The sequence below is a fragment of the Biomphalaria glabrata genome, chromosome 17 (assembly GCF_947242115.1).
Source record: "Biomphalaria glabrata chromosome 17, xgBioGlab47.1, whole genome shotgun sequence".
Lineage (NCBI taxonomy): Eukaryota > Metazoa > Mollusca > Gastropoda > Planorbidae > Biomphalaria > Biomphalaria glabrata.
The window spans coordinates 9,668,117-9,695,618 of NC_074727.1; the positions used below are offsets into that span (position 1 = coordinate 9,668,117).

At 34.0% G+C, this 27,502-nt stretch overlaps 1 protein-coding gene across 1 annotated transcript in view; it reads right to left on the minus strand.

Annotated features, from left to right (window-relative positions):
* Positions 1–27,502, minus strand: part of LOC106060020 (TPR and ankyrin repeat-containing protein 1-like) — a 72,472-nt gene that overhangs the window by 10,966 nt on the left and 34,004 nt on the right. The window contains exons 25-40 of the mRNA XM_056015207.1: positions 27,272–27,484; positions 26,100–26,280; positions 25,331–25,536; positions 24,893–24,992; positions 24,200–24,412; positions 23,606–23,714; positions 22,909–23,125; positions 22,236–22,400; positions 22,036–22,124; positions 21,407–21,543; positions 21,044–21,189; positions 20,708–20,834; positions 20,353–20,495; positions 16,721–16,909; positions 15,075–15,293; positions 13,470–13,690 (exon numbers count right to left, since the gene is read on the minus strand). Coding sequence (XP_055871182.1) covers positions 13,470–13,690; positions 15,075–15,293; positions 16,721–16,909; positions 20,353–20,495; positions 20,708–20,834; positions 21,044–21,189; positions 21,407–21,543; positions 22,036–22,124; positions 22,236–22,400; positions 22,909–23,125; positions 23,606–23,714; positions 24,200–24,412; positions 24,893–24,992; positions 25,331–25,536; positions 26,100–26,280; positions 27,272–27,484 — 2,675 coding nt within the window. The remainder of the gene's footprint in view (positions 1–13,469; positions 13,691–15,074; positions 15,294–16,720; positions 16,910–20,352; positions 20,496–20,707; positions 20,835–21,043; positions 21,190–21,406; positions 21,544–22,035; positions 22,125–22,235; positions 22,401–22,908; positions 23,126–23,605; positions 23,715–24,199; positions 24,413–24,892; positions 24,993–25,330; positions 25,537–26,099; positions 26,281–27,271; positions 27,485–27,502) is intronic.

Below are 27,502 nucleotides of genomic sequence, written 5' to 3' on the forward strand. Positions count from 1 at the left end.
GCAGATGCAGCTTGTTAGTGCTATTGGTCGATAGTTAGCTGGGTCAGAGCCGTCTCTTCCCGGTTTAGGTATCGGTATAACTGTGGCTTTCCTCCAGCTGTTTGGGAAAGCGCCTGTTTGCCACACACAGTTATAGACCCCTAGCAGGACTGCCAATGAGGGTTCGGGAAGGTGCTTGAGGAACTGGTAATGGATTTCGTCTTCTCCAGGCGCTGTGTCATGTGACTTGTCCAGCGATTCCCTCAGTTCCTCAAGCGAGAACGGTTTGTTGTAGTCTTCATTGTTCTCTGACCTGAAATCAATGGGGTGTCATTCCTCCCTGGTTTTGACTTTTTGGAACTCTGGCGTGTAGTGTGCAGTGGATGATTTTTCTGCTATTGAGGATGCAAGGCAGTCAGCTATTTCTCTGGGGGACGTGACAGTTCGTCCTTGGTTTTTCAAATGCCCTATTGCATTTGATTCTTTCCCTTTGATTCGCCTTACTGCCTTCCAAACCGCTCTAGCAGAAGTTTTGGCATCCAGACTGCCGACAAAACTTCTCCAGGAATTCCTTTTGGCTGACCGTATGGTTTGTCTAGCCTTTGCTCTAGCTATCCTGAATAGCTTTAGGTTTTCCTGGGAAGGATTCTTTATAAATGCAGCCAGTCGTTTTTTCCTATCACCAATAGCACTTTTGCAAGCTGTATTAAACCATGGTTTGCTAGGCCGTTTTGGATTTGCAGAGGTTAGGGGTACAACTTTCCTGGCTATACTTAGTAGCTTGCTAGCAAAGGTATCAGCTGGGTTCTGTTCATGGAGGATATTTTCTGTGATATCCTCAGAGCATCTTTTTTGGAATTGTTCCCAATCAGCCTTATTCAGTTTCCACCGCTGAGGTCGTCCCAATGAAGGGAGATTGTTAGTAATGATGATTGGGAAGTGATCACTTCCCCGTAGATCATTGCTAACTGACCATTTAAAATCGTCCAGAAGTCCGGGGACGCATACGGTGAGGTCAATGCATGTGAATGATCCAGTTCCTGGGTGCAAGTAGGTCGGTGATGCATCATTAAGTATGCATAAATCATGTTGGAGGAAGATATCCTCCAGCATACGACCTCTTGTGTCGGTATTGTTGGATCCCCACATGGTGTTATGGGCATTGAAATCCCCAAGGATTAAATAAGGCCGGGGGAGTTGTTTCAATAGGTCCTCCATGTCTGTTCGGTTTAATGGAGCGCCTGGTGGTAGATACAGGCTGCAGCAAGTGATAACCTTGTGAAGGGTTATCCTAGCTGCTACGGCCTGTAGTGTGGTCTGTAGTTCTACCCTCTCATGGGGGATGCTATCCTTCACAAGGATACAGACTCCACCTGATGCTCTCTCTGCATCCTCAACATTCTTGGTGTAAGCACGGTAGCTTCGGAAGCTGATGCAATCTTTCAGAAATGTTTCCTGTAAGCAGACAGCTACAGGAGTCTCAGAGTCCATCAGTAGCTGCATTTCCTCGTAATTGGCCTTGAGGCCTCTACAATTCCACTGTACAATTCTGGAATCCATGGCTTATTCTAGATGACCTACTTGGAGCTATTTGGCCTTGGGAGGCCCCCGGAGGGGTTTCCCTTTATTCCAGTGACGTTGGTATTTTTATTCTTGGGTTTGGATGGAGAGGAGGACAACCCCCTTTTGGGGGAAGTCTTTCTCTCTGGAGAGGGGAGATCCCTCTGGTTAGAGCGGAGGTTATTTCCTCCTCTCTCACCTCGGGCATCCTCTCCGCTTTGATTTCTCCCCTTAGGGAGTTGGTCAACCTCTAACTCGGTAGAGGTTGGGGTGTCTGGCTGGGTTCTCTGAGGAGAACCTGTGTCAGACATGATGTTTCCGGGTTCTCCCGGAGTATTGGTTTTGACATGCTGCTCAGTCTCCATGCTCTCATCAGCGAGCACAGAGAACCTGTTCTTTAGCATGACAACAGGGCTTTCTTGTTTCTTCAGAGGTGTGTTCTTTGGCGGTGTTTTCTTCTGAGTTGGGGGAGGAGGAGGGGGTGGTGGGGTCAATGTGTCCGTCTGTGTGGCTATGGATCTTCCTTTCTTAGCAACAGCCTGGGCGTAGGTCTTTGTCAAGCCGAATTGGCCCTTGGGTAGGGCCAGTACAGCCGATTTCGCCTGGCTAAAGGTACATCCGTTTCTTGCCTTGTACTCCTGCACGGCAACCTCCTGTTTCCACACAGGGCAGTCCTTGGAGTAGGCTGAATGGCCAGCTTGACAGTTTGGGCATTTGAACTGGGCTGTGCAGCCCTTGTCCTCATGACCCTCTCCAGCACATCTGGCACACACAGTGTTCCTCTTGCAGACTGCCGCGCCGTGTCCATAACCCTGGCACTTGAAGCACCTCATGGGGTTAGGTATGTAGGGCCTCACTGGAACTCGTAGGTATCCTGCCTTCACATACTCTGGCGGTGTCCTAGTTCCGAATGTGAGGATAATAGTGGCGGTTTTGACCTCCTCACCCTCCCTGCGCCTGGTAATGCGCCGGGCATGGGTGACTTTTTCAATGCCCTCCACTATTTCCTTCTCGGAACATTCCAGTAGGTCCCTAGAGCTGATTACACCTCTGCTGGTGTTCAGACTCTTGTGTGGCATGACTTCCACTTGGAGATCACAGAGTCTTCTGCATCTTAAAAGCCCATCAGAGTGTGTCTTGCTGTCTACTTCTACAAGGAGTTCCATTGTTTTGTGTAGCTTAGACACACTCTTGGGCTCTCCCACTACTGACTTGAGTCCCTTATAGATAATAAAAGGGCTCAACTTGGTCAGGCTTTTTCCCTCCTCTGTGCATCTAACCACCAGAAATGATGGCCAGGTGGCACAGCTTTTTGGGACCTCCTCTTTTTTATCGTCAATTCGTCGTTTCTTGCCCAGACATAGGTCTGGGGCAAGTAGTTTTGTGTGTGTTTTTTTGTCCATATATATTTTGGTTAATTCGGCACCTGTGCTCCCCACCCGCCATCGAGTCCAACAAGGGGACGGGCCATTCGGATGTCCAGAATGAGCCCGCCAGGGCTACACAGGTGCTATACTCAGTCAGCTGCTACATCGGACATGTGTCCAATACAGCAGCTCCCTGATTGACCCTCCAGCCACCGCCCTCCAGCATAGGTCGACGACCTATGCTGGTAGCTCGGCATGACCAGCCGGTTGACCCAGAGCGGGCCATCTGGGTCTCAGGTCTAGGGGAACTTGGAGCCAAAGTATTGTGTTGTTGTGGTTTATCCTCAGATAGCCACCACTCAAACACCAGGATCTCTTTATCCCCCCTTACCCGTCGCAGTCCACGGCAAACGGACTGGTCTAGGACGTAGTGAGAATTTAAAGTTAAGGAGACAGTGTGATGATCAATGGAGGCAGACTTAGGAAAAGAGGAGGCAGACACAATGATAGAAAAGAAGTAGGGCACTTTTGAGCTCCAAAAGTGCTAAGGAAAGAGGAGCGCAGTTTAACGTCATGTCTCGGGACGCAGAATGTGTTAGTCAGTAAGGTCTTGCTCCCGGTCCAGGAAGGTTGGACGTTTACTTCCTGGACTGGTATTTATGTATTTATAAGTTGATGGACTGGTATTTATGTATTTATAAGTTGATGGACTGGTGTTTTGTGTATTACTATTTCATAAGAGTGATATAATTGTGTGCGTTATCAAGTATTAAAGTATTGTTGATATTCATGAATATAAGGAGTTAGAGTTGATGTATATTAAGTGTTCGTATTTGAGTTAAGCAAGTATTGATGACATAATTGAGCAACCAAGAAAGTATCAAGCAAGTATTATTTAATATTCAAGAAACCCCTAGTGAGCCACAGGAACCAAGTTAAGAAACACAACAAGACAAGAGACAAGCAGAGCATAGCAGCAGCAGTATATATATATATATAATTACGAACCTCTGACATCTGGAGGCTTCGTCCGGGCAGGTATCGTTGTACCTGTTACCTGTATTATTAAACACCAGTGTATTAACCGGTGTACTAATACAGTGTTATTCTTGACATCTATCTGAGGGCTAGTCCGGGCAGGTCAGTTATACCTGTTATGCCATTCGTCACGTTGAAGAAGTCGACAAGAAAATAAAGAATAAGCAACACAAGCAAAGAAAAGGATACCGAATTTTTTGAGCTTCGTCCGGTCTGGGACAGTAACTATTGTACATGACATTGTCTACTAAAGTTGGAATCAAGGCAATCTGTATCATTTGTAACCTACTACTCGTTGACATTTTTGGGCCTCGTTCGGCCAGTATTTGAGAGTCTTTCGACACACACTGAAGAACTCGAAATTGTTTACATTTTTGAGAACACGGAGGAACTATTTGTTTGTTTCGCCATCCACACGTTATTGTTGAAGTCAAGCAGTCTACCAGAACTCTACGAAAGGTCATTGACTAATGTGGACTTGCAGCTACTTCTTGTATACCGAGGTCATTGCGTCACCCACCATTTAAAGAGACATCACCATTTAAAGGGACATCACCATTTAAAGGGACATCACCATTTAATGAGACACTACTACTACTTACTTACTATTGGATTATTGGATTTAGAGACATCGCCATTTAAAATCGCCATTTAAAGAGACATCGCCATTTGGAGACATCGCCATTTAAAAGGACATCACCATTTAAAGAGACACTACTACTACTAGTTTTCACTTACTATTGAATTATTCAACATGAATGCAATTACTCAAGTAATCGTGATTTATCTACCTTTACTACATTGATGTTGGATTATTATTAAATTATTGTACTACCTGACTAGATAATCATTTTTTTTTGTATGCTCCCATTATTATTACTATCAATATCATATCAATGTTTGAATAATTTTGTTTTCTATTTGTTTCATTCTCTAAATCTGCTGTGAGTCATAAAGCGTTTACAAGGAGGCCGAACAGCGACCTGACACTCCAGAAGTTCTACATTCTTAAAGCAACACTGTCGTGTGGGAAGAGTTGTCATTTCTTTCCTGGCATCAGACACAGATAAGTTGAGTTTTCTTTTGTCTGTTGTATCGAGCATTCAGGGTCGAGTGTACATTGCCTTTTCAGTAGGGGAGATAAAGGGTGAAATTTTTTTTTTGTTGATCTTTTTTATAATTTATTGTCTTATGTAAATTGAACAATGTTTCTTGTTAACTTAACCTTTATAAATTAATTTACTCTTATTCAGTAATATTTCTTATTATTTGTGATTACCATGGACGAGTTAAAACCTAGGTCAATTGAGGTATTAATAGAACAGGCCCACATGTTTGGAATTGAGGGTGATGAAATACCAGAGTTTGTTTTAAACCAACAAAAACTAGATCTAGAAAGATTAAAAGATTTAAACCGACAAAAACTAGATCTAGAAAGATCAAAATTAGAATTAGAAAGAAAGGCAATAGAAGTGGTAAAGTTGAAAATGGAACTGGAAGTAAAACTGTCATTACAGGGAGATGTGAACTATAAAATAGAAATTGAAAATGACATATTAACTAATGAGGAACAAAATAACTGTCAGGATATTGATAATAATATAAGTGGGATAGAAGATAATGAAGAAATTGAGAATGTCTTATCAAGTAAGGAACTAAATGATTGTAATTATACTGTTTATGATATCAGTGAGATAGAAAAGAGAAAAGTAATTGAAAATGTCTTAACCAATATGGAACTAAAGGATTGTAATTATATTATTAATGATATGAGAGAGATTGAAGATAAGGGAGTATTAATTGAAAATGTCTTAACCAATATGGAACTAAAGGATTGCAATTATATTATTAATGATATGAGAGAGATTGAAGATAAGGAAGTATTAATTGAAAATGTCTTAACCAATATGGAACTAAAGGATTGCAATTATATTATTAATGATATGAGAGAGATTGAAGATAAGGAAGTATTAATTGAAAATGTCTTAACCAATATGGAACTAAAGGATTGCAATTATATTATTAATTATATGAGAGAGATTGAAGATAAGGAAGTATTAATTGAAAATGTCTTAACTAATAAGGAACTAAAGGATTGCAATTATATTATTAATGATATGAGAGAGATTGAAGATAAGGAAGTATTAATTGAAAATGTCTTAACTAATAAGGAACTAAATGATTGCAATTATATTATTAATGATATGAGAGAGATTGAAGATAAGGAAGTATTAATTGAAAATGTCTTAACCAATATGGAACTAAAGGATTGCAATTATATTATTAATGATATGAGAGAGATTGAAGATAAGGAAGTATTAATTGAAAATGTCTTAACTAATAAGGAACTAAATGATTGCAATTATATTATTAATGATATGAGAGAGATTGAAGATAAGGAAGTATTAATTGAAAATGTCTTAACCAATATGGAACTAAAGGATTGCAATTATATTATTAATGATATGAGAGAGATTGAAGATAAGGAAGTATTAATTGAAAATGTCTTAACTAATAAGGAACTAAATGATTGCAATTATATTATTAATGATATGAGAGAGATTGAAGATAAGGAAGTATTAATTGAAAATGTCTTAACCAATATGGAACTAAAGGATTGCAATTATATTATTAATGATATGAGAGAGATTGAAGATAAGGAAGTATTAATTGAAAATGTCTTAACTAATAAGGAACTAAAGGATTGCAATTATATTATTAACGATATGAGAGAGATTGAAGATAAGGAAGTATTAATTGAAAATGTCTTAACTAATAAGGAACTAAATGATTGCAATTATATTATTAATGATATGAGAGAGATTGAAGATAAGGAAGTATTAATTGAAAATGTCTTAACCAATATGGAACTAAAGGATTGCAATTATATTATTAATGATATGAGAGAGATTGAAGATAAGGAAGTATTAATTGAAAATGTCTTAACTAATAAGGAACTAAATGATTGCAATTATATTATTAATGATATGAGAGAGATTGAAGATAAGGAAGTATTAATTGAAAATGTCTTAACCAATATGGAACTAAAGGATTGCAATTATATTATTAATGATATGAGAGAGATTGAAGATAAGGAAGTATTAATTGAAAATGTCTTAACCAATATGGAACTAAAGGATTGCAATTATATTATTAATGATATGAGAGAGATTGAAGATAAGGAAGTATTAATTGAAAATGTCTTAACTAATAAGGAACTAAATGATTGCAATTATATTATTAATGATATGAGAGAGATTGAAGATAAGGAAGTATTAATTGAAAATGTCTTAACCAATATGGAACTAAAGGATTGCAATTATATTATTAATGATATGAGAGAGATTGAAGATAAGGAAGTATTAATTGAAAATGTCTTAACTAATAAGGAACTAAATGATTGCAATTATATTATTAATGATATGAGAGAGATTGAAGATAAGGAAGTATTAATTGAAAATGTCTTAACCAATATGGAACTAAAGGATTGCAATTATATTATTAATGATATGAGAGAGATTGAAGATAAGGAAGTATTAATTGAAAATGTCTTAACCAATATGGAACTAAAGGATTGCAATTATATTATTAATGATATGAGAGAGATTGAAGATAAGGAAGTATTAATTGAAAATGTCTTAACTAATAAGGAACTAAAGGATTGCAATTATATTATTAATGATATGAGAGAGATTGAAGTTAAGGAAGTATTAATTGAAAATGTCTTAACTAATAAGGAACTAAAGGATTGCAATTATATTATTAATGATATGAGAGAGATTGAAGATAAGGAAGTATTAATTGAAAATGTCTTAACCAATATGGAACTAAAGGATTGCAATTATATTATTAATGATATGAGAGAGATTGAAGATAAGGAAGTATTAATTGAAAATGTCTTAACTAATAAGGAACTAAATGATTGCAATTATATTATTAATGATATGAGAGAGATTGAAGATAAGGAAGTATTAATTGAAAATGTCTTAACCAATATGGAACTAAAGGATTGCAATTATATTATTAATGATATGAGAGAGATTGAAGATAAGGAAGTATTAATTGAAAATGTCTTAACCAATATGGAACTAAAGGATTGCAATTATATTATTAATGATATGAGAGAGATTGAAGATAAGGAAGTATTAATTGAAAATGTCTTAACCAATATGGAACTAAAGGATTGCAATTATATTATTAATGATATGAGAGAGATTGAAGATAAGGAAGTATTAATTGAAAATGTCTTAACTAATAAGGAACTAAATGATTGCAATTATATTATTAATGATATGAGAGAGATTGAAGATAAGGAAGTATTAATTGAAAATGTCTTAACCAATATGGAACTAAAGGATTGCAATTATATTATTAATGATATGAGAGAGATTGAAGATAAGGAAGTATTAATTGAAAATGTCTTAACCAATATGGAACTAAATGATTGCAATTATATTATTAATGATATGAGAGAGATTGAAGATAAGGAAGTATTAATTGAAAATGTCTTAACCAATATGGAACTAAAGGATTGCAATTATATTATTAATGATATGAGAGAGATTGAAGATAAGGAAGTATTAATTGAAAATGTCTTAACCAATATGGAACTAAAGGATTGCAATTATATTATTAATGATATGAGAGAGATTGAAGATAAGGAAGTATTAATTGAAAATGTCTTAACTAATAAGGAACTAAAGGATTGCAATTATATTATTAATGATATGAGAGAGATTGAAGATAAGGAAGTATTAATTGAAAATGTCTTAACTAATAAGGAACTAAATGATTGCAATTATATTATTAATGATATGAGAGAGATTGAAGATAAGGAAGTATTAATTGAAAATGTCTTAACCAATATGGAACTAAAGGATTGCAATTATATTATTAATGATATGAGAGAGATTGAAGATAAGGAAGTATTAATTGAAAATGTCTTAACTAATAAGGAACTAAAGGATTGCAATTATATTATTAATGATATGAGAGAGAATGAAGATAAGGAAGTATTAATTGAAAATGTCTTAACTAATAAGGAACTAAATGATTGCAATTATATTATTAATGATATGAGAGAGATTGAAGATAAGGAAGTATTAATTGAAAATGTCTTAACCAATATGGAACTAAAGGATTGCAATTATATTATTAATGATATGAGAGAGATTGAAGATAAGGAAGTATTAATTGAAAATGTCTTAACTAATAAGGAACTAAATGATTGCAATTATATTATTAATGATATGAGAGAGATTGAAGATAAGGAAGTATTAATTGAAAATGTCTTAACCAATATGGAACTAAAGGATTGCAATTATATTATTAATGATATGAGAGAGATTGAAGATAAGGAAGTATTAATTGAAAATGTCTTAACCAATATGGAACTAAAGGATTGCAATTATATTATTAATGATATGAGAGAGATTGAAGATAAGGAAGTATTAATTGAAAATGTCTTAACCAATATGGAACTAAAGGATTGCAATTATATTATTAATGATATGAGAGAGATTGAAGATAAGGAAGTATTAATTGAAAATGTCTTAACTAATAAGGAACTAAAGGATTGCAATTATATTATTAATGATATGAGAGAGATTGAAGATAAGGAAGTATTAATTGAAAATGTCTTAACTAATAAGGAACTAAATGATTGCAATTATATTATTAATGATATGAGAGAGATTGAAGATAAGGAAGTATTAATTGAAAATGTCTTAACCAATATGGAACTAAAGGATTGCAATTATATTATTAATGATATGAGAGAGATTGAAGATAAGGAAGTATTAATTGAAAATGTCTTAACTAATAAGGAACTAAAGGATTGCAATTATATTATTAATGATATGAGAGAGATTGAAGATAAGGAAGTATTAATTGAAAATGTCTTAACTAATAAGGAACTAAATGATTGCAATTATATTATTAATGATATGAGAGAGATTGAAGATAAGGAAGTATTAATTGAAAATGTCTTAACCAATATGGAACTAAAGGATTGCAATTATATTATTAATGATATGAGAGAGATTGAAGATAAGGAAGTATTAATTGAAAATGTCTTAACTAATAAGGAACTAAATGATTGCAATTATATTATTAATGATATGAGAGAGATTGAAGATAAGGAAGTATTAATTGAAAATGTCTTAACTAATAAGGAACTAAATGATTGCAATTATATTATTAATGATATGAGAGAGATTGAAGATAAGGAAGTATTAATTGAAAATGTCTTAACCAATATGGAACTAAATGATTGCAATTATATTATTAATGATATGAGAGAGATTGAAGATAAGGAAGTATTAATTGAAAATGTCTTAACTAATAAGGAACTAAATGATTGCAATTATATTATTAATGATATGAGAGAGATTGAAGATAAGGGAGTATTAATTGAAAATGTCTTAAGTAATAAGGAACTAAATGATTGCAATTATATTATTAATGATATGAGAGAGATTGAAGATAAGGAAGTATTAATTGAAAATGTCTTAACTAATAAGGAACTAAATGACTGCCATTATATTGAAAATGATATTAGTGACAAACCATATAAAAGAGAAAAAAGTGAAAATGTGTTAACTACTAAAGAACTTATTGATTGTCGGTTTAATGAAGTAACTACTGAGGAACTTATTGATAAGGAACTTATTGATTGTCAGTTTATTGACAATAATATTATTCATGTTCTGAGACCATTTCACAGAGTACACAAACCATTAAAGAGATTAAACCTAACAAAAGGAGTTTATAAAGTTGTTGGTACTGGTAAAGTAAAACCAGACCCCAATAGGCTACAAATGTTTTTGTACCTAAAACTTCCAAGAAAAAGAAAAAAGAAATCTTGACGTAGTGTTTCCCCTCTCCCAGTTGCTGAGAAGGGGAAGTCCACGAGGGTCACCTGAATTCCCGAGTGCGACTTGGCAATAGAGAAAATTCAGCATTGTCTGTCTTCATGTATTTTAATTATTTTTTTGTACCAAATCTTAATAGTTATTGTGTTTATCTAAACAGTACATCCGAAATAGCTTGCTGTGTGTTGCACCAAGTAGATGGCTTCCTTCCGGTAAAGTGCAGAGAGCTGACATATAGAGAGCAGCATTACTTCATTAGTAGCGTGAGTGTCCAACGCCTAGACATATACCTCTGATACCCAGGAGGATGCACAATTCAGTTTGACCACAGACCATTGTCTACTAGCAGATACACTGTCAAGACTTAGCATATTTGTATTAGTTATAATTGATAGAATTCATTTTTTCCCCCAATACAATGTGAAACGTGCCTTTAACTATTAGAGATGGTATCTTGTCGTATATTATTGCTATACATAGGAGTTGATCTTTTCTTGTATTTTTGCTGTTTTACATATTAAATATTAACGTGGGAAGGACTATGCCTGCCGACTTCAAATTGTAATTTAACTCTCCATGCCACTATTTTTTTTTCTCATTTATTCTTTTCTCACTTATTCTTTTCTCCCTTTCCCTTTGTTGTAAATAGCTGGACACATTCCTTTTGTTAGGTTAATAAGGACTATTTCACTTTAACGTACATTATATACATTTGTTTGTAGATATATATGTTTATATATATGTATATAAGTATGTGTATGACACAGTGTGTGTATGTATGTATATTTATGTATATATTTGAATGACTGTTATCTAATAACAGTCATATCGTGAGAGGGGGGATGTCAGGGAGAGGTATGGCGAGAATGAATGTTAGTTTAATATTTTGGTGTGATTGTTATATCCCCTTGTTATGAATGCCAAGTGTTGCACGTGTTGTGAACTGAGTGATTAAGTCTTCGTTGAATGTGCGAGAGAATGTGTTAAGTCAGTAAGGTCTTGCTCCCGGTCCAGGAAGGTTGGACGTTTACTTCCTGGACTGGTATTTATGTATTTATAAGTTGATGGACTGGTATTTATGTATTTATAAGTTGATGGACTGGTGTTTTGTGTATTACTATTTCATAAGAGTGATATAATTGTGTGCGTTATCAAGTATTAAAGTATTGTTGATATTCATGAATATAAGGAGTTAGAGTTGATGTATATTAAGTGTTCGTATTTGAGTTAAGCAAGTATTGATGACATAATTGAGCAACCAAGAAAGTATCAAGCAAGTATTATTTAATATTCAAGAAACCCCTAGTGAGCCACAGGAACCAAGTTAAGAAACACAACAAGACAAGAGACAAGCAGAGCATAGCAGCAGCAGTATATATATATATATATAATAAGAACCCTGACAAATGTGATTGAGACATAACAGAATTTTTCTAATTGTTTTTTTTTTCTTTCTTAGCATTGCAAGAATACACGAGTGAATGAAAAAATCTTAGTTGTTGTTTTACTATAATATAGTTCAAGCCAAGGCTACTTAAGTTTGCTGTTGGCTTTCCCCAGTGGCTATGCTGGTTAAATTGTTTTGTTTCCAGATTTTTTGCTATATAAACAGGTTAAACTATTCGCAATGCCTCATAACCAATTCTTTTTAGATTCTAACATGAACCCATGAATCCTATTCCTAATACTTGTGCTTCACTGTGCTGACACTAGTTGATCACCTGCCTTAAATTTCTCTTCCAACAATAAAGACCAGTAATATAATCCTCAACGACTCATACTTTTGGCCCATGAATTCTTGAATCCGCTGAATTATTTGTTACACACTACATTGTAATTTTGTATCTATTTTTTTTCATCCTGGGTATTGTAATTTTGCCCAACATATAATTTTGGCCTGTGATTTCTAGTATCTCATTACTTGATTGGTAATAACAACAAAACTCCAAAATTACTGTTATAAATGAACTGGTGAAGTGGGTAGAGGTGGTCCTTTCCAAATGACACATGTGACAGAGGCAAGCATACTGCAAGCAGGTAAGAGAGACGAGGAATGCTTATTTGAGAATAGAGAAAGAACATTTAGCTTGAAGACCACCCCTGATATCATTATGTGATCTTTGAGAATAGACTGATGACAGACCTTTGAGGTTTGATTAGCTTTGCTAATTTTTCTGGGGATCCTATTTATAGAGTGCAGTAGAGCAAAAGACAGTTCACTACAAAAAAAATGGCTCAGAATTGTATGTCTGCTACCAAAACTATTTTTCCCCCTTTTAATATAGTTGACCTTTCTGTTATGAATGCAAAGAATACAATACATGAGTGAGAGTGAAATAAAAATATTCTAGCTAGTAAAATGTGGCCTAGTGAGTAAGTGATATTAGAACTTATGCAACTGGTGCTAGTAATAAACAGTGTTTCTTTTACAGTAGAAATTTGATTGAGAAACTATTATTTTAAAACGTTTACTGAACTATGACAATTATTTATAAACCTGAAGTTAAGCTTAAATTTGATTGAAGGATCAATAGTTCACACATTACTGAAGCTAATGATTTTAATGGGACAATCAAATAACCATTTAAAAAAAACAAATTAAGGATAAAAACTTAAGGATAAATTCACTTCAAAAGTTTATAAACTATGTCACCTTTCAAGTTGTTTTTTTACTGCAGTTTCCAATGCACTCACTTTAACCATTATTTGTTGAAAATGGTCAGATGCTAAAAGTCTTGCTGAAGTCACAAATTCCACTAATCCTTGGGCAGAGAGCCACATCTGATTCTTTTGAACCAGACTGGCTGTTATGTCTGGAATGTGCAACTGTTCAAATTGCTCTGCTGCTGAATGCAGTGTGCTGTCAAGCCATACCTATGAAGAATTTGTTTAAAATGCTTACATGGTTCCAATATCTAGAAACTATTGTGGTCCACATCTAAACTGCTTTACTTTCTGAACTAATTGGTACTTATTGGGCTGAAGACAACATTAGATTATTTGAATGTAACTATTGAAACAAAGATCATGCTAAAAATCAATTGAATTTCCTATATGCATGTGAATCATGAGCTTTTCAACAACAGAGTTGGAAAGAAAAGTTCAAGCATTGTAGGTGAGATGTTTAAGACAAAATTTTCTACAATAAACCTAATTCTAAAGAACATGTGATCAATGGGTTGTTATAAAGACCTTTGCACATGTGCTACAAAGTTAGAAATGTACTGATCCATAAGACAACGAATGTATCAAAAACCTTTTTATTGTAGAAATTTACCATAAAAAATGAGAAAAAGAGCTAAAACAAAAAACAGAATACATCATTGTTACGTGCGCAGCCTAGTGTGAATGTGGAATGGTGTGAATGTGTGTTGAAAGAGTAGAGAAGATGGAATCCGAAAATGGAGGAATGTAATCAAAGTTATTATTAACACATTATTAATTGTAACTCAAGATTAAAGTCATCATAATCTACCATATATGAGTCTGTTATTGTATCATTAAAAGTTTCATCTGTACGTAACCATCATCATTTATAGCTGTGCATCTGTGTGGATGGTAAGAGATGTAGGAAAGTCTGATGAATTAAGGGAAGTAGCAAATAGAATTTTTGAAGATCTGGAGAAGAGGATCCTAGCAATGGAACTAAGATGCTATAGAAAAATTCTAGGTGTCACTTACAAAGACTGCATCACAAAATAAGATATTAGAAACAGGATTAATACAGCCAGTAGTCCCCACGTTGAGCTGCTAACCACAGTCAGAAAAAAAGCAAACTTTTATTCTATGGCCACATCACAAGGTGGTCAGGGCTTGCAAAGACCTTCCTTCAGGGAACAGTACCAGAAAAATAAGAAGAGGCAGACAGAGAAAGCGATAGGAAAACAACAACAAAGAAAGGACTGGCCTGTCATTTAATGATATTCTATCCAAGGCAAAGGACAGACAGGAATGGAGAAAGAGGGTTGACAGATCTTGTGTGATGCTTCAATGATTCACAGACTAAGGAATAGGGGAAGGTGAGCAAATAGAAAACTTTTAGCACTCCAATAATCTCACAGGTGAAATGAGTATTAAACAAAATCTATCATGTAAGAATATATTAGATTAAGTATTTTAACATTTTAAAAAAAATGTATTTTTCTTCTTTAGTTCTGGAGACCTTATGACAGCCAATCCAGAAGATATTAATTTCCTATTGGAAACTGGAAATGTCAACTAAAGAATGCCATTAATACATTTAAACTTGTCTACTTACAGCCATGGTCCAACAATTTAAAACAATTGTATCCTCCTCCAAAGTTGCAGCCAACTTGTGCTTGTATCTGCATCGATGTCGATGTTGGTCACACTTGAATCCTTCCTTGACTTTGTGGCACAACAGGTAGGGCTCTATTGCCCCTTGTATCGCTTTCATTATTCTCTTGGACCACTCCTTGATACGGCGTATTATCACAAGACTCAAAGCTATCACTGCCTGTTTCATAGAAATCAAATGTTAAAAACACATGCAGCTACATGATTGAAATTATATGCTGATCCTCTTTGAATAAAAGCTATCTCCTCTACAAAAGAAAAAATTACACTAAATTTAAAAGACACAGCAATGTAACTTCTAGATTGATTTTAAATATCTGAATTTTCTATGACAGTTGTAAGATCAGAGTGTTGGTGGCTGTTTATGTTGAATCAACTAGCCAACTACCATAATGATCTAGAAGACATTTCTTTGTATTGTTGTAGATATTGACCATGAAACATCTTACCCAGATGGCCTTTTTTGGTTAATGACATAGATATATAGTTCGTCCATCGTGGTTCGATAATAACCACTTTTGTCATCCAGGGGGCTGAGGGCTTTGCACTGGGGTTTTATGCCTCATCATGCGGGTGGTGAGACCTATGTGAGCCCAGATTGGGAGGCAGAAGCACATGACAGAGCATCATGGCGTACATATTGCTGAGGACAAGAGAACAGTGCTGGCAGAAAAGCGTCAGAGAAAAAAAGCAAGGCCAATGACATTAGCAACAGCTGGAATAACCTGTCCAGTGTGCAGCCAAACCTTCCAGGCTCACATAGGTTAAAGATATGCAAACTCATCAAAAGTAAAACTCCTACAAAGCTGCAGTCATATTTATATGCTCCTCAAAGGCCATAAAGGCAGAAGCATTCAAAAGGAAAATGTTCAGCTAAGAAAAGTAAAGACAGTCTTTTAAAACAGCATTGCCAAACCTTATGTGGCCAGCAGGTTAAATAAATGTATCTCATTCAGTTCACGTCACCACAAAGTTAAAAAAAAAAAAAAAGAATTTTATTATAATTATTATGTGTTTTTGTATAATGTACTAAATCACCTTTTTTTAAGTTTCTACACTCAGAGTCTACTTTTTCTTTCTTCAGTTCTCTGAATTTCATTGACACTCAAATGTTACACAGAACAGTACTTAAAGACCATGAATACTAAAATACAACATAATGAATGAACACAATTCAAGAAAGAATGACAGACACCAAGCCTAACATAGAAATAAATTATCCTTTTACTTTTTTTCAGATTTTTCTCTGTTGGACAGCATTTTGACAGGCTGAATAGCACAATGTCCAATCACAGGCCAAATGTATTCCTCAGGGCATATTCTGAGAATTCCTTTTATAGTTTTTTCTTCTTCTAGCCAGCTTTTTGCTGCTGAGCTGTGAGCTCCTTTGCAGACTATGCCAAGGAAAAATTGTGCTGTTTTCTAAAATTAAATTACTTAAAAATTCTAAAATTTGGCCCTAGCTTCCTTTTATTGGAGCAGAAGATGACAGTGACACAGGCTGAAATGCGAGCCACACAGGATGGCTGCCTAGTCAAGCGGTTTTTAATGAAAATAACTTTTACAGTATATAAATAAAATTCTTACCTCAGATTCAGATTGAGTGACAGGTGATCGATCTACTGTAGGGTTTACAAAAGTCTGATATAAAGGGAATTCATGGGGATGCCAAGTAACCTTTTTATTTTTAACATCAAGTTCAAGGCCATAGAATTTCAAATACTCTTTCCGTAGTAGAGCATTCTCTGGTTTCTTGTCATGCAAGACTTCAATCACCTGCAAAGATATGGTTAATTTACTTCTAGCATGAGTCAAACATTTTAAGAAACTAATATAATGAATATATGTATTACAAGATTACAAAGAGAGTTTGTGTGGAAGTGCAAACTCAAAAACAGTCACCCAAGTGGACCACTCAGTCAGGTAAAGGTAAAAAGGTGTCAATATTTCAAGCATGAGTATCAGAAGTTATGAACAACAAACTATCCACAACCACAACCCTATCTTCACCAATACAAAACGAAGAGATGTGTAAGTTTTTAAAATGTTGCCGATACTATTGTATTGTTAGTCCGACTGTTAGCATGGTATGGAGATTTATTAATGTTATTATTAATGCTATACATTGTTAATATTCATATGTATTTAATGAACTGGTAGTTATGAAGATAAAGTTTAATGTGAACCTAGTCTAACTGATGTTATTGAAGGATTATATAATTCAGTGTTTTCCAAACTTTTTCCTTAACGTATGTGGTGATTATGTTTGTATGTAGTATTGTGGATGGCACTTGATAGAATCTTGGGTGTAAGAGTTAAGGATTTTTAAGTTTATTTGTTGCTATTTCTTTGGTTTATTGGTTGGGTTAGAGTGATGTCCCTTAAGAGATTGTTATTGCTGTCACAGGCCTGAGTTTTGATACCAATAGTAGAAGGACAGTATAAGGCAGTTACATAGTTTGTTGTTTATTTATTAGTTCAATATTGGATTGCTTTATTTACAGCTACAAGAGTATTTATGATTACTTTTATTAAATAAATATTCTATTCTTAATATATCCCTGGTATTTTTTGGAATGGTGTATGTGTCCATGACAAAGCCAAGCCAGGAGTTCACAACAATGGTGGAGCAGCAGATTTGTCAATAATTTGACAGGTGAACTGTTTGATTTGACTAGTTGATAAGCAGACGTGTCAAACCTTTGACATGAACTATAAGATTTATGTATCTTTTATCTTTTGGCTCCATTGATTAGTGAGCTAGCAGTAAACTGTACTGCCATGAAACAAAAACCAGAAATATTGAAACTAATCAACTCAGTGATTAAGCTTATTTGCAAAAATCATAAGAATAAACCTATGTCTATATGATTGCTGAAGGACCATACAGTGACTTGTTAACATCGCACGAAGCAGGGAAAAGTCTGGGCTACCAGAAAGAAGAGTTGGACGAGTGTGTGCTTAAGATATAATCAGGTAGAACGAGGAAAAAGATGCTAGAGTGCAGGAAAGGGCAAAATTAGAACGGAAGCTGGCAATGCAAGAAGAGGAGATGATGAAATTTAGGTGGAAATTAGATGAAGAACAAGTTGCAGTGAAAATCAAAAGAGATGATGAGGACTCAAAGGCCAGAATTGCAGCAATTTAAAAGGAGCGTAAAGAGAAGGAACTTGATGTGCAAGAAAATACGATGAAGAAAATATGATATAAAAAAAAAAAAAAATTTGTGAAAGCCAAGGATAAGATGGATGCATTTATCAACAGGTTTGAAATGCTAATGACGCCATACAACTTCTCAGTTTGGTAGGGGGAAGAGCCCTTGATGCATTACAAGTGCTAAGTGACAATAAGGTAGCCAATTATGCCATCCTAAAAAAACACTGCTTGACTTCTACCAATACAGTGAAGACGACTACAGACAAAGGTTTCATGGTCTAAAACCACCATCTGACGGCAATATGAAGCAATTCATTGCTAAAGTGAAAATAACGTTTGAGAAATGGTTGCAAGTGTCAGGAATTGAAGAATCGTTTGAGAATCTAAAGCAGTTTGTGATTGTTGATAAAATCTACAAGAACACACTATGCACATTCTGAGTTTTTAGTAGAACACTTTGCTTAATTTTTAGTGAGATTAATTCATGTGGTGGTCTACTACTTGATTATTTTAGTACTTCATAGAACACCTATTCAGGCCTCAAAACGCAATTTGGAAAACACTGATCTAATTGATGTAATTGTTTTTAAAGGGTCAATCTCTCATTTGAGGCCTCAAGGAAGAAACTTTTCCTTTTGGTGAAATGTTATAAGTGCATTTCATGTGGAGTATATTGCACTTCACTTTGAAATAAGAAACCCTGCTTATTTATTGTTCTTTTCAATTACATTCTAATTATATACATACTGAATGCCTTCTTTGTCTTTTTAACAAAAGTAAACATAGAATGTGAGTTATCTTTGTGACAGAAAATTGAGAAATACAATTTTTTAGAACAAGAAAAACATTAAAATTACTTTTTTAAAAGACAATGACTTCTTTATGCAATTTCATACAATGGTTTCTCTCTTAATAACAAAAAGTTAAGGAACAATTTTTATTAAATTCTTGATCCAATAATGCCTTACATTCAGAAATTCTGGAATATGATAGTCCTTTCAAAAATCAATATCCCTTTTAAAACTGATGTTGGATCTTTTTGATGTCTAAGGTCTGAGCAGAAGGCTCTTCGAGCCCTAATTTTGAAAAAAAAAAACGGTTTGGACGCCAAACATTTAAAAAAAAAAAAAAAACCTGTGTGAACACACAGTTCTGTTTGGGAGAGACCCTAGACAATGCCTATGTAAAACATTGCTGTTGACCGATGCATTTGGCCCCTAACGCGTGGGCTAGACACGGCCGAAGGCCGAGAATACACCGGGATCTTCTACCATTTTCCTTCAATGTACCAAGCTAACTGTGTGGGACCCGCCATTTATGTAACGGTCCCTTTGAGGAACAGTGCATGGATGTGTGACAGTTTTGTGGGGACTTTTTTACAACCCCGCCCGTGCAAGGGGTTGATTCTTGTCTACCCGTGGGCATCCCCACGGAGTCTTGTGTTGCTACCCATTTAGCCTAACCACTTCCTCTAATGGTCGTTTCCACGCGAGCACCACGATGAGGCAGAGTAGCGTGATCGCGGATGTTGGATCTAGACCTACATCTAGTTCTCTAGCTAAATTTAAATTTATTTAATTTTTTTACTTAAAAAAAAACAAGTCACATCACCTCCCTAACTAATAGCCTCCCCTGTTGTTTTACTATTAATAGTAAATGGTTGTAAAAAGTTGTGTATTTTTATTAAAAAACTGCTTGCATAGCTAATTTTAAAAATTAAAACGTTTCACTTTCAGAAAAAAAAAGTAGCAATGGCATTAGAACTTTAAAAAATCTAAAATATCAAGATACAGGATTTGAAATAAATATCTTTTCCTGTTTTTGAGCTTTAAATAGTATAAGGATGCACAGACAGAAACCACAAAAGTAATAGCAGCTATTCCCCTTTCAGGTGTTTCTAAAAATAGGACATTGTTTAGACTCATGGCATTTGATTGTGCTGGGACCAGAAATGAAATGAAATGTAAAAAAAAATACAAAGGGGAGAAATGCTGAACATAAAGCATACAGTTTACTTTGAAATAAATGAAATGACTTTATGCCAATTAAGATGAATTACTGACCTTACATCCCAAATCACTTATGTATTTTATAAACTCATTGCAAATTTCTTTGTTAGAAAATGTGGTGACTTTAAAGAGAGCTGAGAAGCACTCAAGTTGACCTACGCACTGAATAGATCCACACATGCCAAAGTGCTTGCTTGCTGAAAACATTATAAAATTACTATTAGCATCAAGGAAGAGTATAGTTTAGAAGAAATTATAGATAAAGTGGATATACACCCAAAGCTAACCATGTCTGTTAACAGTCTTTATGACAGTGAAAAGCAAAACAACAATTACAATTCATACATTTTTCTATATACATACATTGTTTTTTCAAATCAAAGAAACATATTTTAAATCAGTAACAAACCAGAAATCAGACGTGTTTGATCTTGGAGATATTTTCCCAAATAGAATTTAGTCAAAGCTTGTCCTGGATTATCATTCAGTTCAATATACATTCCCTGTGCCTCTTTCAGATTTTGTATAGTGGAGTCCTACATAAAATTATAAACATACAACTGTTGATGTCAGAGTTTCAGCTCAATTTACCTTTGTAACATAAAAATGTATTAATATTCATATTAAATAAGCTGTATGTGAATTGAAGATAATATTATAGCAGTAAAACAAGCGCAGTTTTAGCTACTTAGGCTACTGAAATCCTGACACAAGCATTTTGTCATACATATTAAAGGACATTTACCATATCTTTGTTCAGAAAGGATGAATGTGCCAAGGCCATATGGATGGAAGCTGCTAATGCCTTGTGAAATCCTTGTTTAGCATAGTCCAGAGCAGTGTTTAACTCACCAATTTTAAACATTAATTCTGCGGCTTGCTTGGTATCACCTAGAAAAACATTTCAAACATTTTATTGAGCTGCTTGTCAAAGTACAGTCTAAGAGAGTACAAATATTCCAGTTGCCATAGGGGTTCCTCTTGGGATTTAGTTTCCAACATTTATGAGATCCTGTTGTATATTTTACACCCAGTACTTTATATTTTCATTTACTGCCAATTAATAAAAATTTTACATTTACTTAAATTTACATTGACATAAAAGTACCTTCATCAAATAAAAGTATAGCTGCTTCCTTCCACAAATTGATCTTCTTGAAAAAATCTATTTTCTCTTTTGCATCAGTCACTTTTTGAAGTGTTTCTTTGAAACTTTGATTATTCTTATGCTGATGTTCTGCTAATCTATCAAAAGAATTTTAAAAGTTTTATACATAAATAATACTATTTTAATTTAAATTGAAAGTGAAATTAAAACTGTAAATAATAAAAATTGAAATTGATATTGCAATTACACATTACATTTGTGCAAAAATATTTTTATAGCATTCAGAGCTGTCAAAAAGAAACTATCAAGCCATCAAATATAAAAAACTGTCATAAACATTTCAATCTAACATAGAGAACGATAATAACATCTAAAGCAACAACTATATTTTAAACAACAAAGCACTTGTGCAAGAAATAAAGCATAGTTTCAAAATAAAATGGATAAGCACTCTGGATTGCCATTCAAAGGTCACATGTTCTTAAGTCTTCCCGCCACCATTTCCCACCATCCTCCTTGAGATTTGGGCTAGGACGTAATTACCTTTAAATATGAAGGAACATCTAAAATGAGTAAAAAAAAACATTGTATCAAAATATAGAAAGACACTTTAGTGAAATAAAGACCACCTCATCCACAGTTTGTTTTCAGTGAATTCCTCATTAAGCCTTTTGTCTAAAAGCACAGGTGGTATCACTTGATTCCTTTCTTGATACTCCTGCAAAAAGAATATTAGTTCTAGAGTAAATGATGACTACTACATTTAAACACAAATGAAAAATATTTTAATGGAAATAATTCTAAGATTGCAATATACTATATTTTTCACCTGAATCAGTTTCTGATATGTATGAAGGCACTCCACAGATCTTTCAAACAAATTTTCAGAGGCTAGTATATCAATAGCCTGTCCAAAGTTGCCACTCTGTTGGTAACATCGGCTAGCACTGATGATATCAGGGACTTCCATGTACAGCTGAGCAGCCTTCTCAAACTTTAGCGGTAAATAAAAGCATATTTGTTTTAGTTGGAAACTAGATTTTTACATGCCCAAGTAGGCCTACATGGTATATCGAAATAGACTATAAGCATGTTTAATGAAACTCTCTGATAAAAATAATAAAAATGATGCACCTGCAAGTTAAATCTATTCTTTAAAAAGAAAAAAATGATACAGCATGATTTTTTAGGCCAGATTACTTATTGCTCTTACAAGTAGAATAAATATTTGTAACAGTAATGGTAAAATGCTACAAATTTGAACTCCATATCTAGGAATTATATGTGAATCAGAATGCTCTGATCAAACTCAAATATTTGACAGCATGAAGAGACACACTATGCAAATCATCAACATTATGATCAAGAAGAGATGTTATGTTCAATCAAACTTAGTACATTTTAAATTCCTTTTACAATATAATATAAAAATGCAATAAAAAGTCTTGGAACTTTCACTTAATAAGCTTTTAAAAACAAAAAAGAGTATAATTTATAAATACCTGGCGACATTTTTCATAGCACTTAGCAGCCAAGGTTTTATCCTCTGCCTTTTCAAAACAACGGGCAGCATGAGGCAATTGACGGCATGAAAGAAACTGTGCCCCAGCCTTCACATACATGTTTTTCATTAGTGTTACATTCTGTGCAAGCCTAGGTGCCTCCTCAGCTGTAAGAAAAGCTTTAACCAATTTTTCCATATCTGGTTCTTTGGCCTTTCTAGAAATTACAACAGCAAAATTATTAGTAACTATTATTCAGCCTCATAATCATATAACCATTAGATTTTATACTTGAAACAAAATTTGGAGTTAGAGAAATAATATTAGAAGAATGAAATGAGAAATTTAATATTTCTAGTATTTTTTTTCTGTCACTCAGACTTTTAGTTTGTTGCAAGCAACATTCATGCCACACTGACATGTGTCACCTGTCAAAAAAACAGTTCAACAAATACTGAAAAATAAGTGTTAGTTTATAAGCATGCCAGATATTTTCCTTAACTCACATAATGTACATTATACAGAACTTTGTTCTCGCATTAGGAATTTCAATTCTGACCCAGTCTGATTAACAACAGTATTTCTATTAATTAATTGGACTAATGTTATTTTAAAAATAAAAATGTTCAAAGCAAGAAATAATAATTTTTTTCAAGCCAACTCAGATTTTCTTTCAACCCTTAAGAGAAATACTCACACATAGCAATCTATAGCCAATCGATACTTTTTCTCAGACAAGTACTTGTCACCTTTTGATTTCCATTCTTGAGGTGTGGAGGTCTCCATAAAACCTTTTTCTTCATTATCTTGAAATTATAAGGAAAAAACAATGAAGCAAAGAAGGTGAGAGTGCATATGAATGTGGAAAGGTGTAATTATGGGCCACAGATTGGTACTAATAAGAAGCTGAATAATTTCTAGTTAAAATAGTTGACAAAAAATGTGCTTGAAAGAGTTTTTTATTTTTTTGACAGAATTAATAATGAATAAAGAGTTAGCCAAACGATGCCCACCATAGCATATTTTGTGGCCCACCAACAACAAGATATATGAAAAACAAAGTTTAGTCATTTCCCTAAGCTAAAAAGAGAAGACAACTTCTGATGAATTAAATGGAAATGGGTAATTGCTTTGGAAAGTGAATGCATTTAAAAAAGCTCCTGGCAATATTATAACCTCATTTATCACAGAAATATGTTTACTTATCAATTATCCTCCAGGTCATTAATAAAACCTGTTTTCTTTTAGTCTATGAAACATACTACCTTGACAGGTGAAATTTGAAACTTACTTTGCTTAAATTCTTCTAGATCCTGAACAAGTTTTAATGCCTTAAAGTATTCAAACATTGGAGCTCTTTTCTCTGAATTTTCATCAAAGATCCAGACATTGACACGAGCTCTGGTTACTGCAGTGTATAGCTGTTTCAGTTCTGTGTCAAGCAACTTATGTTGGCGGCTATCAAATGACAAAGGTCGGAGTCTACAACCTTTTTCCAGAACATCTAAAATAGTTTTAAAAATATTTTTATGAAACATTACATTTTAGTCTAATTTATAATTGTTAATATATTGATACAACTTTTATGTAATCTGTTAGTGACTGACCTACCATTATAAGATAATTGTTTCCCCTTTTCAAACCTTGTGATCTATGGTGAAATGGCCAATGATTAACAACTGTGTCACGTGCCTGCATAACAACCAAGTCCCTTTACTTTCCTAACATATGTCAAGTACCCATTAGACTCAGTAGCAGCCTAAAAATCCCAAAATGCAGAATCCCATTCATAACTGGGATCCAACGCAAGAACCCTTGGTTCAGATGACAAGTGCTTTAACAGTCAACCACCCCATAAATAAGATATTTTGAGTGTATACTTGAATGTTTCAAGAGAGCAAATAATAGTTTAAAATAACAAACTATTGGAATGTTCTATATATTCTATACTGCACTATAATATTAGGCTAGAAAATGTTTTTACCTGAATCAATTATTTTCAAGTTCTCTTGCTTGTTCCCACTTTTTAAATCAGTCACTAGGTTCTGTAAGTAATCTGTAACTACTCTCCATTCTTTATCAACCTGTTGAATGAATAAAACAAAAGCTAGGTTTGGTTCATTAGATTGAATGAAATGCATTGTGGGATAAATAACAAAAGGGCTTGAGTTTAAATCCAGACAGAGTTCTGTTTGCCGTGTGCCTAAAGGCAGCACAGACACCTTTTCCCAAGATACCCACTCCCCATGGACCATGCTATATAGATATAGATGTGATATATAAAACCATTTTTTTTAGAAGTATAGATACTTTTTGGTAATCTGAGTTTATAAGCAATCCGCCATCTTTTCGGTCCTGCTACCCTCAGACTATCAAGAGTCAACTGTATAATATTAACTATAAACATAATAAAAATGATTACTTTGGAATTGGTGAAGAAGTTATAAATGAGAATGTCATCAAACTCCAGTCCTTTGGATTCATAGATGGTAAGTTTAATTCCTGAACGAAGCTCTTGGGGAAGTTTTTCTTTGGCATCATCATCCAGCACCAATACAGCCTGGTGTGCTCCAAACTCAATGTGTGAAGTATCCCTCTTGTTGCCTGCCAACAGATTCATCAGCTCCTCTGTGGATGAACAACATATTAGTACTTGCATTTCTCACCTCTGAACAAATTATTTTTATGTTGATTTTTTTTTTTCAAACAGAAAAGTATATATAAAATACATATGTCATTTTTTAGGAAAACTTACCTTGGTTGAGATCACCCAAAGGCTCATGAAAATATTAAATTATACTCTTATATTCAAAGACAGTCATTATACAACTATGATCAAACACTGAAAATATAAGTCATTTGTTCAAATCTGAATTCACCACAGCTGTATATGAGAATAGAAACTTCTCATTTCATGTGGCATGCAGCCTTGAAGCCATTGGCTATTAAAATATCTTAATTGAGTTAAAGGCTGGAGTTTTTGGAATTTTTTAAATATCACTGAACTTGACATTACAGGAAAAATGTAGTCACAAGTTGTATTTTCTTTATTCCTATATGTTGTAAGACTCACTCAATAGAAAGTCAGCTAATGGCCAGAAATAACTGAAATGTTCATACAATCTTGTGAGAATAATTTTATATTTAAAATAAATAAATAAGTAAATAAATTTTTTAAAAATCTGGCCTACCTGGTTTACAAGATTCAATAAGGACAGGCTTTGGTCCTTGGAACAAGCCCTGATCTTTCTCAAGTTTGTCAATAGAGTCTGGGAAGAGCTTTAGCACAATGTCTAACAACGCTGAAGCCATTGAAAGAATGCCAGTGTGTGATCTATAATTGTGTGACAACTGATATATTGTACCTGGCCTCTGGGAAAGTGCAATACACAGGAGGATTCAATTAAAATACTTGTTGAAATTAATATAACCTTTTTATTTCTTATAAAAACTTGTAACATAAAATAGAAAGGTTGCAATTTCAGGATAAAATTAGGGATTCTTTCTCCTACTGTCTTCTTATTATATGAAAGTATCGTTCTTTAAAGAAAAATGTAGCGACTACTTAAGACCAAAAGACACTTGATCAATAAATACATTTTTTCAGTTTTGCTTTACATGTATTGAATGTTCTTTCAGGATAGAAGAGTCAGTTTAGAGATAACATGTCTGACCAACTGATAAAATCCTTAGAACAATTTAATTGCATATTCAGCTTTTGTATCTTGTCTTAGTTTAAATCCGATAGGTAAAAAGTCTCATAAATGTTGATAACATTTTTATAATCCTTCTTTTTAATACAAATGATATTACATTTAACTCTATAATCCTTTCATTCATTTAATATTTACTAGGCATTCAAGATAAAAAAGCATATATTGCAATAAATATGCCTGGTGACGAAGGCACAAGTATAATTAGATATGGCTATGATTGTTGGTATCTCTGTTATTAGTTAATACTGCACAATTATTTTAAAACCAAGCCCTTCAGTGGCTTTTTCTCTTGTATCTGGCACACAAGAAGACCAAATGATTGAGTGTAAAATTCTTTTTTCTGACAACAGTGGGTTGTGTTCTACTGGCACCATCAGCTCAAGATGTCTGCCCAGTATTCCAATATGATGATGTGAGCAGCCTAATTCTGCAGAACTGTTTCCCTGTTAATATTTTTTTCTTCTACCACTCGATCTTTTCCCACTTCCAGAGGACCATAAAGAGATCTTGGGGTATTGTGTCTAAGTCCATTTGCTTAGAATGCTAAAGCAATATGAGATATTCTTCACAACACTAATTTAACACTTGTCTAGGTTAAGCTCAATGAATAGGGAAAATATAACAAAAGCTTAATGACATTTACTTACCTTTGATTTATGTTTTGCCTTCAAATAAAAGAGTGAATTCAAGTCAGCAAATCTAAAGGAAATTCCTCTCATTATACTCTGTGCAGTGTCTCCAGCTAAGAACATGTTCTTTGGGTCAATGCTCAGAGAGACAAGAAGAGCAAGTTCTGCTTGGGAGAAGTCTTGTGTCTCATCAGTGTAGATGGCATGTAGGCTCCATGGAATGTATGTCATCTGTGAGAACAGTCAAAA